General features: G+C 43.6%; 1 protein-coding gene across 2 annotated transcripts in view; it reads left to right on the top strand.

The window, feature by feature from the left end:
* Positions 1-224: 224 nt before the first annotated feature.
* rin3 (Ras and Rab interactor 3) overlaps positions 225-19,614 on the top strand; it is a 48,569-nt gene continuing 29,179 nt past the window's right edge. Inside the window, exons 1-2 of one of the 2 annotated variants that reach the window (XM_047345577.1) lie at positions 6,118-6,214; positions 6,372-6,816. Coding sequence is in view for 1 of the 2 variants with exons in the window: in XM_047345576.1 (XP_047201532.1) it covers positions 541-575 (35 nt within the window). In the remaining variant the exon portion in view is untranslated. Of the gene's footprint in view, positions 576-6,117; positions 6,215-6,371; positions 6,817-19,614 lie in introns of those variants that run through there. The other variant, XM_047345576.1, reaches the window with a different exon arrangement.

The following is a 19,614-nucleotide window of genomic DNA, read 5'->3' on the forward strand; positions in this document are numbered from 1 at the left end:
GGAAGCTGTAAGGAGGAAGAAAGGTTTGTATGTGGAAGAGGGGTAAAGAGTTTGAAGCCTGCATGAGACATGAAGTTGCACATTCCTCAGTTCGGAAGGGGGGCATCTGGAAAACTTTAAAGCAAAGGGGAGGGGAGAAAGAAGGAGGATGTCAGAGGGATTGTATTGCTGTTAGAGACTTTATTATTGAAAGGTGCAGAGAGCTAATTTGGATGATTCTTTAAGTGCTTCAAACAGAACAAGACTGAGGCTTTGGACCGAGAATAAGAGAGAAAAAATGCATTAGAGAAAAAGAAAGACAGTTGGAGGAAGTCTGACCAAAGGGCTCAACCTCTTCCTTCCTCACAATGAGCTCAGGAAGCTGAGGTAGAAAGTGAGGGGAGGTTCTGACACAGACTAACACAATTTCATGCTGCCTTATTCCCTCAGCTATTCCCTTTTTCAGTCCTGTTCCGATCAACAGCAGGGGGAAAATAAGGAGGCGGGGTTTTCTATGGAGCTGAGAGAGACGGAGCAGTCGACTCGGCAGGCTTTGGAAGTATGATGGAGGCGACTGTTGTTTCTCAGGACTCAGGGTAAGATTTGTGAAAAGTGACTAACTGTGAGTGGGAAAACAGTAGAGAAGAAGTTCTGTTTGAACAAAATGATGTGATGGGTGTGGATGGGACAGGAGAGAGGAGGGGGTTCAGAGTCAGACATTCAGAGCAGGAAAACAGATGTGATGACTCACTGCCTCAAATATGGGTCATTGTCTTCTGGGAAGGTTGGGAACATCCTAGTTTGTTCGAATATGAACTGCAGAATTAAAAGCTTTTCTATCTATTCTCAGCTTTTAGCAGAAATATTTCCATAAAAAGAAAACAAGATGTAAAGAGTTTTAGCGAGAAACTGGAAACGTGGGGGGGCAATTTAAACATTTAACTACATACCATTGTAGTCTGTTTTTTTTCTATCCTTTTGGAAACAGACAAGCTTTGATGAACTGGTGTTGCTGTGATTTTTAAACTTAAGAATGAGTTGAAGTTATACCCTGATTCTCTGTGTTCCTGGAACAAGCTTTAGTTAACGAGGAACCACGGCTCTCCTGTCTGTCCTGTCTTCACAGCTCTCTTCATAGCAGCCCATTTTAAGAGGTTTCACAGTTTTCTTCTCCCGGCTCTTTATGTCTCACTGCTTTGAGCTACACTGAAAACAGAAATTACACTCAGTAAACCTTGAAGCACTTCACCATTTAGAACATAAGTAGACTAACTGATGGAAAAACAACTTTAACCAATCCTTTTGTAGGCAAGGTCTCTATGTGAGTCATGGGTTGAGGTTCACAAAATGTATAGAAATAAAAGCCTAGTGCTACACTCGTTAGTGTTTTATCCACTGAGATTCGGATGCCAGATTTAGCAGCAAATAAAGTATTAAAATTTACAACTTCTTAATATAATTAAAGTTCAAGCTTTTGTTTTGGTTTTTTTTCTCTGATTCTGTTTATTTTCTACAAGTTTTGGATCTTGCTACTGATCATTGTTTTCCAGGTGGTGCTTTAGTTCTTTCCTTAATTTCTTATGATCCTTGCATTCTGTTAATCATGCATGTTTCATTCCTCGTACTTGTACTCGTCGTCTTCCGCTTTGTCTGGGACCGGGTCGTGGGGGCAGCAGACTCAGCAGAGACACCCAGACGTCCCTCTCTCCAGACACCTCCTCCAGCTCCTCCTGGAGGAGCCCAAGGCGTTCCCAGGCCAGCCGAGAGACATAGTCCCTCCACCGTGTCCTGGGCCGTCCCCTGGCCCTCCTCTCGGTGGGACGTCCCTGGACCACCTCCCGAGGAAGGCGTCCAGGAGGCATCCGGTATAGATGCCCGAGCCACCTCAACTGGCTCCTCTCAATGTGGAGGAGCAGCGGCTCTACTCCGAGCTCCTCCCGGATGGCCGAGCTCCTCACCCTATCTCTAAGGGTGTGCCCGGCCACCCTACGGAGGAAGCTCATTTCAGCCGCTTGTATCCGGGATCTCGTTCTTTCGGTCATGACCCAAAGTTCATGGCCATAGGTGAGGGTAGGAACGTAGACCGACCGGTAAATTGAGAGCTTCGCTTTTCGGCTCAGCTCTCTCTTCACCACAACGGACCGGCACAGCGCCCTCGTTACTGCGGCAGCCGCACCGATCCGTCTGTCGATCTCCCGCTCCATTCTTCCCTCACTCGTGAACAAGACCCCGAGATACTTAAACTCCTCCACTTGAGGCAGGAAATCCCCTCCAACCTGAAGAGGACAAGCCACCCTTTTCCGGTCGAGTACCATGGCCTCGGACTTGGAGGAGCTGATCTTCATCCCAGCTGCTTCACACTCGGCTGCGAACCGCCCCAGTGCATGCTGTAGGTCTTGGCTAGAGGGGGCCAGCAGGACCATGTCATCTGCAAAAAGAAGAGACACAATCCTCTGGTCCCCAAACCAGACCCCTTCCGCCACGCAATGTTGAAGAGGCGTGCCATGACATCCCCACAACATCCAAAGACTTGAGGTACTCAGGGCGGATCTCATCCAACCCCGAAGCCCTGCCACCGCGGAGCTTTTTAACCACCTCAGTGATTTCAGCCTGGGTGATGAAAGAGTCCAACCCCGAGTCCCCAGCCTCTGTTTCCACCAGGGAATGTGATGGCAGGTTTGAGGAGATCCTCAAAGTACTCCTTCGGCCGATAATGTCCCCAGTCGAGGTAAGCAGCTCCCCACCCCCACTGTAAACAGTGTTGGCGAAGCACTGCTTCCCCCTCCTGAGGCGCCGGAGGTCTCAGGGGGTGGAAGAGGTACACAACCAACACTGTTTACAGTGGACAGGGAGTGCTGCTGACCTCAACTTGGGACATTGTGGGTCGGTGGGCGGAGTACTTCGAAGACCTCCTCAATCCCACTGGCACGTCTTCCACTGAGGAAGCGAAGCCTCCAATTTCTGGTGCTGAGGACACCGAGGTGATTAAAAAGCTCCTCAGTGGTAAGGCCCTGGGGGTGGATGAGATTCGCCCAGAGTTCCTTAAGGCTCTGGATGTTGTAGGGTTGTGTTGCGTCTCACGACTCTGCAGCATCACGTGTTCATCGGGGGCAGTTTCACTGGATTGGCAGACCGGGGTGGTGGTCCCCTATTCAAAAAGAGGGACCAACTATAGAGGAGTCACAATCTCACAATCTTATGCCTCCCTGGTAAGGTCTATTCAGGGGTTCTGGAGAAGAGGGTCCATCAGATAGTCGAACCTCGGATTCAGGAAGAGCAGTGTGATTTTCGTCCTGGCCATGGAACATTGGACCAGCACTGCGCCCTGACCAGGGTCCTGGAGGGTGCATGGGAGTTCGCCCAACCAATCTACACGTGCTTTGTGGACTTGGAGAAGGCGTTCGACCGTGTCCCTCGGGAAATTCTGTGGGGGGTGCTCCGGGAGTATGGGGTACCAGGTCCTTTGATACGGGCTGTTAGGTCCCTGTATGACCGGTGTCAGGGCTTGGGCCGCAATGCCACCAGTAAGTCGGACTCGTTTCCGTTGAGGGTTGGACTCCGCCAAGGTTGCCCTTTGTCACTGATTCTGTTCATAACTTTTATGGACATAATTTCTAGAAGCAGCCAAGGTGTTGAGGGGATCTGTTTTGGTGGCCTTAGGATTGCGGCTTTGCTTTTTGCGGATGATGTGGTCCTATTGGCTTCATCAGCTCGTGATCTACAGCTCTCACTGGAGCAGTTCGCAGCCAAGTGTGAATTGGCCGGGATGAGAATCAGTGCCTCCAAATCCGAGGCCATGGTCTTGAGCCGGAAAAGGGTAGAGTGCCTTCTCCGGGTCGGGGGGGAGGTCCTGCCTCAAGTGGAGGCAGCAGTGATGCGCATCAACAGTGAGTCAGAAAGTGAAGCTCTAGATTTACCGGTCGATCTACGTACCTACCCGCATCTATGGTCATGAGCTTTGGGTCATGACCGAAAGAATGAGATCACGGATACAAGCGGCTGAAATGAGTTTCCTCCGCAAGGCTCTCCCTTAGAGATAGGGTGAGAAGCTCGGTCATCCGGGACGGACTCAGTGTAGAGCCACTGCTTCTCCACGTCGAGAGAAGCCAGTTGAGGTGGCTCGGGCATCTGGTTAGGATGCATCCTGGATGCCTCCCTGGTGAGGTGTTCCGGGCACGTCCCACCGGGAGGAGGCCCAGAGGAAGACCCAGGACACGCTGGAGGGACTATGTTTCTCGGCTGGCCTGGGATCGCCGTGGGATTCCGCCGGACGAGCTGGCCCAAGTGGCTGGGGAGAGGGAAGTCTGGGTCTCTCTGCTTAGGCTGCTGCCCCCGCGACCCGACCCCGGATAAGTGGAAGACGAAGGATGGATGGATGGATGGATGGATGGATGGATGGATGGATGGATGGAAACTCTATCCAACAGTCCAATAATCTGAGCTCTATATCCAGAGCAGGAAGATGTAAATGAGGTAAATCAGTATCTGCTGTATTGTTCATGATGATGTCAGCAACCTCAGCCTAAATGGTCATCTCCAACGCTCCCCATTTGTGGAGAAGTTCTCTGGTGCTGCTATCTCCTCTTTAGCTTCTGAATGCAGCAGGAACCAGAGCTGCTCAAATTCCAGGCTGGTGCTGGTGATCTCAGGACCAAATCTACCTTTAACACTCCTCTCTTCTCCTCCACCAGCAGGCTCTGCTCCTCAGTTTGGGTTTCTCCACCTTTTTTTCCATTTTGTTTTGGTCATTTTACCAAACTAAACTTAATTAAACAAGGAGGAGATCACAGTAAAATGCTGACAGTGAGTGTCCGCATTAATACACCTAGCATCGGGGTCAACCACACCTCATCAGTAAGAGGAATCTCTGTCATCTCCTCCTCAGAGTCTCAGCAGAAAACTGAATCAATGAAGCTGAGACTCCTTGGCAGGATTGTTTAGGGTAAGTTAGGAGCTCTCAGAAAGACTCTGAGGGTCTTGGGAATATCTTTACCGTGGTGGAGTTGCTGAGGGGTTCATAGAGGCTGGATCATACACATGGGTTTTATTGATCTGAAGTAGGCTAACAGCTTCATCCGTTGAGGCTTTCTGTGCGGAGGCTAATGATTTTGGGGTACCTTTAATAGGTGACCTTGTTTTTTTTTTTAATGTGTCTTGATGCGGTGTTTCTGGCATACCATATGAAGCAGATGGTTGCTTACATGTGCCAGGGCAGTTTTGCTCTACAAAAAGGATATCTGAAAACAGTATCCCAATTGAATGGTTAATTTTATTATTTCCATATTCAATCCAGTGTCCGACTAGGCAGGCTAGATTGATGTTATAGTAATCTGTGTTTGTATGACCTTCAACCATTTTGAGTAATTGTGTGTAGATTCATGTGTGTGAGTACAAGTGTAGAAATAAGTGAGTTTGTGTTGAGTGGGTGTGTGTGTTTGTCACCTGGAGGTGTACATGTGTAAGTGTGGTGAGAACGGTAGAAGGCCTGCAGTCCACAGCCCCTAAGATCAGCAAAGGGCAGGTAAGCCATAAGGACGCAGCAGTCCCAGATAGCCAGGCTACCCCAGGGCAGCCATATGCTGTGCGCAGAAGTAGGTCGCCAGCAGGGCACAGAATCAGCAGCCCCCAGGCCAAAGAGTGGTGCATCTTTCAAGATTGAAACAAGAATTGGTTGAGCTATGCAGTAATCTGATCCCTGACATAAAAATATGTCCAAATCCAATTTTATGAAAGGTGGTAAATAGAAATTTCTAATGAACCTTGTCAAGAGTCTTCTTTGGATTTTTTACTTTTAAAGTGAATACATCTAATAAACAGAAACTGTATTGTTTGCTGTTGGGATGTAAAGTTATTCGATAAAGTGAAAGAAGTTATTTGAAAGAATCTAGAATCTGGACTTAGTATCAGTAAAAGTACTAGTCCTTTATACATGTTTGCTCTCTGATAATCTCTGGGAATACACTTCCTAACAACTCCATGACCTCACTAATCCTGGCCATGGGAAAGAGTCCAGATGTTGGTGTTTGTCAAGTTAATCTAACAAATCTGACAGTTTTAAATGGTTTACTATCTCCATGCAACTGGGGTGCACTCTACAACAAATCAAGTGCACCCATCCCTGTCATTGCTCTATCTCAGCAGGCAAATCTAATAAGGTAATCCTGTTCACCTGTGCTCAGAGGAATTCTATTCAGAGAAAGAACTTCAGCTGAAAGCTTCTCCAAAGACACCACTGGTAGGAACTGGACAATATTATTTGAAGAACATAATACATATTTAATTTGAAAAGCTAAAACTGTGCTGAGATTTGCTGATTGTTTGTGGTTGGATGTGAGGGGTCAAAGAGAACATTGTTGTTTCTGATGTTTGGTGTTTGTTTCATCTGTTTGTAGGTTATCAACCTACTTAAGTTCAAGAAATGGTGCACTGATGTTAAGATCCATCTCAAAAGAAAGGATGAATAAACAAAATGTGAGTGAGCTGAGTTGTTCCTGTGTCTCTTTGGAAAAAGCAAGCCTTTTCAAGTTTGGGAAAATGCTGAAGTGACTTCAGATGAAGAAAAACTTGACAGTTGATAACCAAGGTTCCAGTGAAGACCTGATAAGAGAGTTCTGGTGAGCAGAAGAGGACAATCAAGGAGGACATCAAGCATCAGCATTAATGTTCACAATGGCTGAAGAAATGTTTGGAAAGTCAATAAAACAATTAAAGCTGGAGCGAACCATGATTAAATCTTCCTTCACTAAGCAAGCCAACTTCCTGAGCAGAAGAACTCCCAATATGACAGAGATGGAACTGCAGGAGGAGTTCAAAAAGCTCACCTCTGACGCTAGACATGTAAGTGATTCAAATGATGATTACAAAGCTGGGCTATTAGCAGAAATGGAAGATAAAGCTGGGGAACATGGTGAAGTGGAACTTGATAAACAGCAACAAGCCGATTTGGAAAAAACTATTAATGACTGTGAATTGAAATTAGAGGAAGTCAAACAAATAGTTCAGTCCAATTTGTGGAGGAAATATGGTCAAGATGAACTCTGTACTGCAATTCAGCAGGCAGAAAAGGCTTGTGATGATGCTGCTGATATACAGGTTTTAGCTGCAAACAAAAGGGCATATTAAATGCAGCTGTCCTTTGTGGAGGAAATGATTCACGAAGCAATTAAAAGCCTTGCTACCTGGGAAATATGGGTTCCAGCAGAAGAAAGAAACAGTTTGGATGGTAAAATAAGGCAGCTTAAAGTGATGAGAAATAGACTTCAAACAAGAAAATCACAGTTTGCTGTAGCACAAACAATCGCAGAGGAAAAGAGTAAATCTGCAGCAGCGCAATCAGACTTCACATCTTTACCTATACAGGCACAAGCCACATCCATTGTGAAGATCCGTCCCATTATCCTTCCAAAATTTTATAGATATAAAAGGAATTTTCATAGATGGAAGAAAGACTGGGAGAATCTACAGAAGCAGGGGGATCCAACTGGCTCAGTTGAGGTGAAAAAGTTTCAATTGTTGGATAGTGTGGATGAAAGGATATGTTGTGAATTGCACTTGTTTTCATATGATGCTGCTACAGGCATGTTCAGAGTGATGGAAAATAGATATGGAAACAAGTCAAGTATTGCTTTGGAGATTATTGAAGAGCTTGAGAAAATCCCACCCCTGAAAACAAATCAGCCAAGGAAAGTGATAGACCTTATACAAACAATTGAAAAGGCTCTAGCTGATTTGACAGAGTTGGGTAATACTGGAGCCATGAAAAATCCTCTGGTTACTAAATCTTTAGAAAGCAAACTACCTGATGGAATAAAAAGAGATTGGCTAGTTTTTATGGTTAATCCTTTTAATGGGGTGACAGCAGACAATCATTTTGACAGCTTCCTCAAATTCCTGAAGACACAAGAGGAAGTTCTGGAGAAACTAGAGCAACTGGGAGTTGGAGAAAAAACAGAGAAGAAGTTTGAGAAACGACATGCTTTTACTAGATCTATAAGAAAGAATCATGGCTGCATTGTGTGTGGAGATGCAAAACATGGAGATAAAATATTCTTCTGCAAACAGTTCAAAGCAATGAATGTACCTGAAAAGCTCAACATTGTGAAAACATTAAATGGGTAGAAAGTGTCTGAGAAAGCATGAAGAGGATTCTGAATGTATAAACACTTATCTATGTAGAGACAAAGATTGTAAGAAAGGAAGCTTTTCAGATCACCATTTCCTTCTTTGCCCAAAAGTTGAGTTTAAAAGGGGTGGAATTGATAAAACTAGAAGGAGAAGCAGATTTACAGAAGAACAGGAGACGTTCATAGCTGAACTTTCACCAGAAATGGCAGAGGAATGCAGAAGAGCGTTCTCAAATATGACTGCATCAGTAAGCAACACAGAAAGTGAAGTCCATGGGCATATGGAGGCATATGGATTAAAAGAACAACCTGTTATTCTAATGCTGCTGGAAGTCACTGCAAATGCAGGCCAAAAAATTTGGCACTTTGATTGACTTGGCTTCTGACACTAATTACATTACGCATCAAGCAGCGAAAAAACTAAACCTGATGGGTGAGAACATAACGTTAATCGTTCATGGTGTAGGGGGAATGGCAATTAAAGTAAGAACAAAGAAATATCTGTTAAAAGTAAGAGTTAAGACACCCAAAGGAAAGGAGAGAGCTCACCAACTCATTTGTTATGGGCTCAGTGAGATTGGCAAAGTGCACAGAGTCATCCAACCACAGCAACTGCTAAGGTTTTTTCCAGAAGTTGACCTGGAGGATCTCAAAAGTCCAGATTTTATTGACCTGCTTATTAGCCACAGAGAAGGTAGATTGGCCCCTCAAAGAGTCAAGGTTGTTGGAGACCTGGTCCTGTGGAACAGCCCACTTGGCATAACTGTGGGAGGAACTCATCCGGATCTTTGTGAAGAGGCTGATGTGGTAGCACACAGGTCAGAAACACACTTTGCTCGCTCTATGCGCACTGCTGCAATAAGATATGAAGAAGTTTGCAGTCCTAAAGAAGTCAAAGCTGAAGGCAAAAGCACATCTTCTAATAAAGAGCTCATTGACTGGTGGGAGAGCATAGGAGCAGCTTGTGAACCAAAGTGTGGTGGATGTCGTTGTGGAAATTGTCAGCCTGGGGGAAAAGATATGACATTAATGGAGGAGAAAGAATTTGAAATAATCAAACACGGTCTTACCTTTGTGGAAAGAGATGCTCACAGTGATGCTCCACACTGGGATGCAAAGTATCCTTGGATTGTAGAACCTACCTGTCTCCCTAATAACAGGAGGAGTGTGGAATCAACTTTTTTGAGAACAGAGATGACTGAATAAAGAACCTGAATGGAAAACCATTTATGCAGCCCAAGTGCACAAAATGGCGGAAAGAAAAGCAGCCATTAAACTGTCAGAGGCAACTTTAAACAGCTGGGAAGGACCTGTGTGGCATGTAAACCATCAAGTGGCACCAAATCCTCACTCTGTAACCACTCCTGTGCGCTTAGTATGGAACAGCAGTCAAAGATTTGAAGGGCTGAGTATCAATGACATTCTGCTGAAAGGTCCTGATGTTTTAAATCCTATACGTGCTGTTTTACTTAAGTTCAGAAGAGGAATACATGCTGCCTTGGGAGACATTAAAAAGATGTACAACTCTGTATGGTTAGAGGACCTAGAGAGACACCTGCACAGATTCCTCTGGAGAGACAGCCCAAGAGAGGAAATCAGTGAGTTTGCTATTACCAGAGTTAATATTGGGGATCGTCCCGCTGGATGTATTGCCCAAATAGCAATGCGGGAAACGGCAAAACTACCAATGTTTGATTGCTGTGTAGAGGAGCGGAGGATTCTGGAAGAAGACTGTTATGTTGATGACATTTTAACATCTGATAATAATCCAGAACTTTTGCAAAACCACATAAAGAAGGTGGAAGAAATCTTGCAAGCCGGAGGATTTTTGTTGAAACCATGGATCTTGTCAGGCCAAAGTGGGAGGCGAAACACTTCTTCAGAAAAGGACTTTTTCTCTCCTAATAAAGGAAAAGTTTTTATACTCCCCAACCAGTTGAAGGAGGAGGACAATAAGGCTTTGGGAGTTGGATACCTGGTGGAAGAAGATAAACTCTATGTGATGACATCAATCAACTTCTCAAAAAGAAGGAAAAGAATGAAGGTGGGACAGGACCTAAGAGAGGAGGAAGTTAAGCTAAATACTCCAAATCCTCTCACTAAAGAGAACTTCTGAGCCAAGTAGCCAGCCTCTTTGATCCCATTGGTCTAGCTACACCTATCAAACAGAAGGGGGCCATTTTAGTGAGAAAGGCTTTTCAAGAAGCCAGAAGCGGAGATAAAGCAGGGGACACCTGGGACCAACCACTTTCGGATGGGCTTAGAAATGAAGCAATTGAACTGTTCCAAGAATATGTGCATCTGAGCCAAATTACATTTTACAGGAGTTTGACACCAATTGGATGGAGTGGAAAACCCATAGGAATAACCTTTTCTGATGGAAGCGACAAAAGTTATGGTGCAGTTCTATATTTCAGATGGGAGACTGAGCAAGGGATCCAAGTGAGATTAGTTGAATCCAAAGCAAAGCTTACTCCACTTGATCAAAAAGGAGACTCTGTTAAGGCAGAAATTTGTGGTGCAGTGTTTGCAGCTCGTCTGAGGAGGAATGTTGAAAAGCACAGCATGATGGACATTGGAAACTGGTTTCATTTTTTGGATAGCCAAACCGTGCTTGGAGCCATTCAGCGTGACAGTTATGGATACCAGTCTTTCTTTGCAAACAGAGTTGGTGAAATACAGAAAGCTGGACCTGTCACAGATTGGTGGTGGATTCCAGGTGATCTCAATATTGCCGACAGTATAACAAGAGGAGCATCTCCTGAGGACCTTCAGGAGGATTCACAGTGGCAAAATGGACCAAAATTCCTGTGCCAACCTATTGAACGATGGCCGATAAAGTCTGCAAAAGATATTGCTGTGTCTGGAAAAGAAAGTGTCGCAAAGCTCCAAAGGAAAGCTTTTTCAGCAGTGACGACCAGGGCACAATCCAAGCAAATTAATGAGAAAGAAATTAGGAAGGAGGATGAGACAAAGAATCCATTAAAAGCCAGTGAGTGGAAGGAAAAGGTCAGTCAAAGTAAAGTTTTTCCATTAACATGTATTGCCAAGCAATTAATCCAGGAGAGAAGATACAGTAATCTTTCTAAACTGGTCAGAGTTATCGCATGGGTGAGAAGAGCTATTGAAAAGTGGAAACTCATATTAAAAAGACAAAGTGGCAGCAAAGGGAAAGTAAATCAACAGACAGCCATTCATGCTGGACTTAGTGTTAAAGAGTGTGAAGATGCGATGAAAGATGTTTTTCTGGCTGTTCAAGAGGGTAATCTATTCAATGACACCACTTTGAACAGACTAGTTGTGTTTAAAGAACAAGGCTCTGGACTTCAGGAATGTGGGGGGCGCATTCAATCTTTTGGTGAAGATAAAGAAGTAGTTCCTATCTTACCATATGATTCATGGATATCCACACTGCTTGCCCTTGAATCTCATGAGATAAATCACGAAGATATTGCTGGAACATTATTGCGGATGAGAACAAAAGCATGGGTGATAAGAGGCAGAAGACTGGCTAAAAAAGTTGTGGATAACTGTGATATGCCGAAAAGCCAAAGCAAAAAGGTGTAAGCAGATAATGGGGGATCTCCCTCCTGAAAGAACACAGCCTGCCAGACCGTTTGAGTACACAGCTATTGATTTGTTTGGGCCCTATGAAGTGAGAGATGAAACTCGGAAAAGGGTGAAACTGAAAGTGTGGGGCATCGTCTTCTGGTGCATGTCATCTCGAGCTATCCACACAGATCTTGTAAGTGATCAATCAAGTGAAGGGTTCTTGTTGGCATATCAAAGATTTACAGCCCTGAGTGGGCATCCAAAAACGTTGTGGTCAGATGGTGGGAGAAACTTTGTTGGAGCTAAATCTGCTCTTAGTGATTTCTATTTGTTTTTTAACCAACTTAACAAAGAACAAATTCAATGGGAAACTTTGAAACATGGGACTGAATGGTGCTGGAAAATACATCCTGCAGACTCCCCCCTCAGAAATGGAGCAGCAGAAGCAGCTGTAAAGATTGTCAAGAAAGCTTTACACAATTTAGGAGGAGATGGAGTTTTCCCATGGGGAGAATTTCAGACATTCCTGTACATTGCAGCAAATCTGGCAAATGAAAGACCAATAGATGCTAGAACTCAAAGCCGAGAAGACTGCATAAACTACATAACTCCTAACTCTCTGTTGCTGGGAAGAACTGATCCCAGAGGTGATAGCTATGGCTTTGAGTTTGAAGGGTATTCCCTCAAAAGACTAAAGTTCATTCAAACAGAAGTTGACAGATTCTGGAAAACGTGGAGTCAACTGGCTGGACCAAATTTGTTTGTCCGAAGTAAATGGCATTCAATGAAAAGGAATGTAACTACTGGAGACATCGTTTGGCTTGCACACCAAAATGCCCTGAGAGGTCAGTACAAACTTGGCAAAGTGATTGGGGTAAATAATGACAAAAAGGGGATTGTGAGAGATGTATATGTAAGAACTTATCCAAGTTACCCTGTGGCCACTGTTAAAGCTGGAGGACAAACAAAGGATAAGGGAAAGAACTCTCAATGAAGATACTTACAACAATACTTCATAGAGATGTCGGGCACATTGTTGTGTTATTGCCTATAGAAGAACAAAGAACACTGCAGTGATGAGATCTGACAATGAAGATAGAAAGATGTGACCTCCTAAGGTTAAAAAACTCAGGAGCTCAAGTGGGAGGTGTCAAGTTAATCTAACAAATCTGACAGTTTTAAATGGTTTACTATCTCCATGCAACTGGGGTGCACTCTACAACAAATCAAGTGCACCCATCCCTGTCATTGCTCTATCTCAGCAGGCAAATCTAATAAGGTAATCCTGTTCACCTGTGCTCAGAGGAATTCTATTCAGAGAAAGAACTTCAGCTGAAAGCTTCTCCAAAGACACCACTGGTAGGAACTGGACAATATTATTTGAAGAACATAATACATATTTAATTTGAAAAGCTAAAACTGTGCTGAGATTTGCTGATTGTTTGTGGTTGGATGTGAGGGGTCAAAGAGAACATTGTTGTTTCATCTGTTTGTAGTTTATCAACCTAATAAAGTTCAAGAAATGGTGCACTGATGTTAAGATCCATCTAAAAAGAAAGGATGAATAAACAAAATGTGAGTGAGCTGAGTTGTTCCTGTGTCTCTTTGGAGAAAGCAAGCCTTTTCAAGTTTGGGAAAATGCTGAAGTGACTTCAGATGAAGAAAAACTTGACAGTTGCTTTCACAAAGTTCTACTCCTACTGCAGTTTTAGCATTTATCTAACCTACTGATCTGACCTAATGGTAACTCTTCTCTCTCTTATGGTGCGTTCATACCAAATGCGATTTCTGCGAAAGGAGCGGCCAATTTACATGTTATCCCTATGTAGAGGCGCGTTCAGGAGCGGCGCGGTGCAAAGGATGCGGAGGGCGCGGCGCGGCAAGCGAAGCGGCGCGATGGACGAGTTGAAAAATCTGAACTTTTTCCTAAATTCGCGTCGCGTCAACCAATCAGGGACTGGATGTGGCTGTGATGTAGGGTGAAGGACCAAAGCGGAGAAGAAGCGGTTGTCAGTGAAGATGAAGGACCAGATCATAGTGGCGGTGTGCAGCAAGCCAGAGTTGTATGATTCAACTAATTACTTTTACTGAGACAAGTACAGAAAGGACCTGGCCTGGTTATGTTTAGGCACAAATATCTTATATTTAGGAGATGTGGACATTAAAAATTGGCTGTTTTTTTACTGAGCTGAGATTTATTTACTCACCGAAGACAGATGGACAGGCGTTCAGCAGCGGGGATACAGCGCCGGTAGACTGCAGTGACGTTAGTTTGAAGTTGGATGTTCAAGCTCCGCTTCACTGCGGTTGCCGGTAGTTGGCGTCCCGGAGGCCGATTCATCTCCCAACGCGGGGCAGCAGATCTTCAAACTGGGTCCTGGATAGACGGAAGTACCGCTGAAATCGACCGTCATCCAGACGCAGCTCCTAGAGTAGGTGGTGGTAATCTCCGAACTGTTCCCGTCCCTGAAGAATCTGGTGAACCCAGGGACATTGATGTTGGCGGCGTTTGTCGGCTCTCCACAGGTAAAACACCGTGATTATCCATGAAATCCATGTCCAGCATGTTCAGTTTCAAACCAGCAAGCAACAGATAGAAGCTCCTCCTATTTGATGACGTGACGAAGCGTTGCCGCTTGTTGCAGAATGCCAACGCGGAGTTCACGCGGAATGTGAAGCGGGCAAAGCACACAAATGAGGCAAAGAATTTGCAGAAATCGCGTTTGGTGTGAACGCACCATTATTCTTTGTCCCTGAATTGTAGTTTTGATGAAGAATGATGAAATTTAAATGAAATTGTTACTACAGAAAACACGCATGTCCAAATACAGCCTTTATGACAGGCAGACAGACAGACGTGTGTGTGTATAGGTCTGATTTTGTTTGACATGACCTTTAACCTTTAGTCTGCTTTAACCTGCTAGAGATGGAGATCTTGGGTTTCTGTTTATTTCTCTGAGCTTCAAGCACTCGTGTTGTTGGATCACATGGTGGCTGCTGCTAATGTTCTCCACAATCATTAAGTTTTGCCTTCTTTAAGTAAAACATCAGGAAATAGAGCAAAAAGCAGAAACAGGACATTGCACCATTCTGGTGATGTAATATTCATAAAATGTTTGGCAACAACATGGTACACATCCATCACTGACGAGTTTCTGTTGCTAAGTTTGTATTAAGCAGAAGTGATGTAAGCAGCTTAGTTAGATCTGGTTTGATCTTTAAAACAGCATTTCTACAGGTTCTCATGTTGAATTTCTGCAGCTTTCTCCATATGTTTCACTGAACTGCTTTGCTGTCTTATGTTTGATTTTAGATTAGTTTTGATTTTTAAGAACAAAGAGAAGCCTAAATAGTGAGATAACAGCAGCAGAGTACCATGTGTAGGTCCGGTTCTGCTGCCATGTCAGTCACTTGGCAGAATAACGTGAATTTGACTATATTGTATTATAGCTAGAATTAAACTGAAATGTAACTGAATCTGTCTGTATGATTGGATGGTTTTGGTGATCTGCAGGACTTCTGTTCTGTTATTTCAGCTCTGTGCTTACTTGTGTTTAGTTACAGTTTCATTGTTTCTCTGTTTCCTTCACAGTTGGTTGACATCTGTTAATCAGACTCACCTGGTCAGCGTTCCTGTAATTACTCCTCCTAGTTTTTCTGCTCCTCATATTCCATCCTTCCTTGTAGGGTTCTGTGGTGACCTCCTCATTGTTTGTTGCTAGGCTCCTAGTTTTCCAACTGTGTCTCCAGTGTTTGTTTTTTCTTAACTTTGTTCTCCTTATTTTTTCTCTTTTTTTCATTTTATTTATAATTTTCACATGTACATAACAAGCAAACAAACAAATAGTGGCTCAGAAAAATAGGCACAAGTCAGTTAGACACACTGCTTGAGGAGAGACCAAAGTGGAAATAATGATAATTTTGGGGCAAGAGCTTGCATGTCAAACTATATTAACCCACGCTGGTTGTGCAAAAAATGGATTCCAAGCACCTACAAATGTTCTAATTGATCGATCCCTTAAATCGTAGTTTTTCCATTTGTATTAATGACATCAGGTCCGTAATCCACATCTGAAAGGAGAGGGCAGCAGAGGATTTCCATTCCCTTAAGGTATGTTTTCTGGCAGCAACCATTTCCAGCTGCAGAGGTCGCAGGACTGATGTGGAAAGATTTTTAATTGTACATGGGTTGCCAAAAATGGCTAGTCCTGCATTGGGCTCAAGGGGCCTTTTATAGGCTTTACAGTACCAGTCAAATATTTTACACCAGGGTTGTGGCACTGGTGGTGTAGGGGTTAAGCGCGCGACAATATGCAGAGACTATATTCCTCCAGACGGCTGTCCTGGGTTTGAGTCCGTATGTCTCCTCCTCTCTTTGCCTATTTCCTGTCTGCCTTCTGTTGAAAAATAAGGGCCTCTAGTGCCGCAAAAAAAATATAAAAAAAAATACATATATATTTTACACCAGAAATTTGTTAAGGAAGAACCAGAAAGTATGAGACAATGTATCATCTGATGTTTACATCTGTCACAAACAAGTGAGACAGAGGGGTAGATTTTATACAACCTGACCTTTGAGTAATGCAAATGATGGGCAATCTTAAATTGTATAAGTTGGTGTCTACTGTTTACTGATCAAGAGTAGATTTTCGACAGACACTCGTCCTACATGGACTCGGGCAATTCCACACCCAATTCCTCACTCTAGGTGTCTTTGATTTTCACTGTACTCACAGCGGCACGATCTTCGATCAAATCCACAATTTTAGAGATTAAGCACCTGGAATCAGGAGGACTTTTTAAAACGTCATAAATTGCGTGTTCTGCAGGGAGATGCTCAAAATGCCAGATTTTCAATTGAATATAATGTCTGATCTGTAAATACCGAAAGAAGTCTGAGTGAGGCAAGTTTTCTTTCAGCTGATTAAACAAGGCAAATTCTTTATTAATATAGAGATTACCAACTGGCACTATGCCCCTTTGTCTCCAGACCCGGTAGAATACATCTGTCCAAGAAGACAAAAAGGCATGGTTAAACCGTATAGGTGTCTTTACAGTTTGTTTTAACACGAAGCAAAGTGTACTAAGGTACCCAGGTTTGTCAAGCTTAGAGAATAGCGTAACTGATAAAAAAGAGAAGTTTATAAAGTTGGCTTCCATTTTAAGCCAAAAAGGGGTTTATGGGGATCAGCATATCAGGGGCAGTCTGATGCCAAAACCTCTGAGCCCTGATATCTGCTACCCAGTAATAATGTCTGAACACTGGTAAACCCAATCGGAAGCAATTCGCATAAAATCAGTCTTACACCAGTTATCGTGTATCCGGATATTAAGCCAAAAGACTATATCAACTCAAGGAGAATGGGAACTGGCTCTTCAGCATCACGCAAGTATAATATCATCAGCGTATAGGCTAATAAGTGTTTCCACTCTTCCCACCTCAAGGCCCTTGATGTGTGGGTGCTTTCTTATTGTAAAAGCAAGTGGCTCTAATGCAATGGCAAAAAGGGCTGGAGAGAGTGAACATCCTTGCAGAACCGAACGCTTGAGTGGGAAAGGTAATGACCTATCATCATTAGTCAGAACAACACATGAGGGTCTGGATTACAGGTCCTTCTCAAAATATTAGCATATTGTGATAAAGTTAATTATTTTCCATAATGTCATGATGAAAATTTAACATTCATATATTTTAGATTCATTGCACACTAACTGAAATATTTCAGGTCTTTTATTGTCTTAATACGGATGATTTTGGCATACAGCTCATGAAAACCCAAAATTCCTATCTCACAAAAGTAGCATATCATTAAAAGGGTCTCTAAACGAGCTATGAACCTAATCATCTGAATCAACGAGTTAACTCTAAACACCTGCAAAAGATTCCTGAGGCCTTTAAAACTCCCAGCCTGGTTCATCACTCAAAACCCCAATCATGGGTAAGACTGCCGACCTGACTGCTGTCCAGAAGGCCACTATTGACACCCTCAAGCAAGAGGGTAAGACACAGAAAGAAATTTCTGAACGAATAGGTTGTTCCCAGAGTGCTGTATCAAGGCACCTCAGTGGGAAGTCTGTGGGAAGGAAAAAGTGTGGCAGAAAACGCTGCACAACGAGAAGAGGTGACCGGACCCTGAGGAAGATTGTGGAGAAGGGCCGATTCCAGACCTTGGGGGACCTGCGGAACCAGTGGATTGAGTCTGGAGTAGAAACATCCAGAGCCACCGTGCACAGGCGTGTGCAGGAAATGGGCTACAGGTGCCGCATTCCCCAGGTCAAGCCACTTTTGAACCAGAAACAGCGGCAGAAGCGCCTGACCTGGGCTACAGAGAAGCAGCACTGGACTGTTGCTCAGTGGTCCAAAGTACTTTTTTTCGGATGAAAGCAAATTCTGCATGTCATTCGGAAATCAAGGTGCCAGAGTCTGGAGGAAGACTGGGGAGAAGGAAATGCCAAAATGCCAGAAGTCCAGTGTCAAGTACCCACAGTCAGTGATGGTCTGGGGTGCCGTGTCAGCTGCTGGTGTTGGTCCACTGTGTTTTATCAAGGGCAGGGTCAATGCAGCTAGCTATCAGGAGATTTTGGAGCACTTCATGCTTCCATCTGCTGAAAAGCTTTATGGAGATGAAGATTTCATTTTTCAGCACGACCTGGCACCTGCTCACAGTGCCAAAACCACTGGTAAATGGTTTACTGACCATGGTATCACTGTGCTCAATTGGCCTGCCAACTCTCCTGACCTGAACCCCATAGAGAATCTGTGGGATATTGTGAAGAGAACGTTGAGAGACTCAAGACCCAACACTCTGGATGAGCTAAAGGCCGCTATCGAAGCATCCTGGGCCTCCATAAGACCTCAGCAGTGCCACAGGCTGATTGCCTCCATGCCACGCCGCATTGAAGCAGTCATTTCTGCAAAAGGATTCCTGACCAAGTATTGAGTGCATAACTGTACATGATTATTTGAAGGTTGACGTTTTTTGTATTATAAACACTTTTCTTTTATTGGTTGGATGAAATATGCTAATTTTGTGAGATAGGAATTTTGGGTTTTCATGAGCTGTATGCCAAAATCATCCGTATTAAGACAATAAAAGACCTGAAATATTTCAGTTAGTGTGCAATGAATCTAAAATATATGAATGTTAAATTTTCATCATGACAGTATGGAAAATAACGAACTTTATCACAATATGCTAATATTTTGAGAAGGACCTGTATATCAGCTCTACCCAGGATATGAATGTTTCACGGAATCCAAATCTATGTAAAGACTCAAATATGTAGGGCTATTCGAGCTGGTCAAAGGCTTGTGTGCATCGAGCGATAGAAATTTGGCTCCATTTTCATTGCTGTGATCGGCACATAATCCATTAAATGATGCCCCTAACATTTGAAAAGGAGAACTTGCCAGGAATAAATCCTGTCTGATCAGGATGGATGATGAAGCTCAAATGCATGTTTAGTCTAGTTGTCAGAATTTTAGTGATTATTTTCCTGTCAAAATTCTGGAGCGCTATTGGGCTAAAGCTGGCAGCATCTGTTTCCTCCTTACCTTTTTTTAAGATAAGTGCTTCATACAGTGTTTTTGTGCAAGATATTCTCTTTCTTAGAATTATATCATAAAGAGCAAAAGCGGCGCTAGGATGTTGCAGAACCTTTTATAAAATTCACAGCCGAACCCGTCCAGTTCAGCTGCCCATCCTGACGGAAATGATTTTATTGCGGTGATTACTTCTTGTATCGTAAAGTCAGTCAAGGTAAGTTTTAGCTGCACCACTAAACTTGTGCAACAGCAACGAATCAAAGACTTTACTTAAGTTGAGACATTATGCTTGGAAGAATAAAGCTCAGTGTAAAATTCCCTGAAACAACGGTTTATACTAACTGGGTCAGTTAGAAGAGCGCCAGTGCCAGATTTTATACTGTGTATTGACTTAGAAGCCTGTATATTTTGAAG

Source organism: Girardinichthys multiradiatus, chromosome 19 (assembly GCF_021462225.1).
Source record: "Girardinichthys multiradiatus isolate DD_20200921_A chromosome 19, DD_fGirMul_XY1, whole genome shotgun sequence".
NCBI classification, from domain to species: Eukaryota; Metazoa; Chordata; class Actinopteri; order Cyprinodontiformes; family Goodeidae; genus Girardinichthys; species Girardinichthys multiradiatus.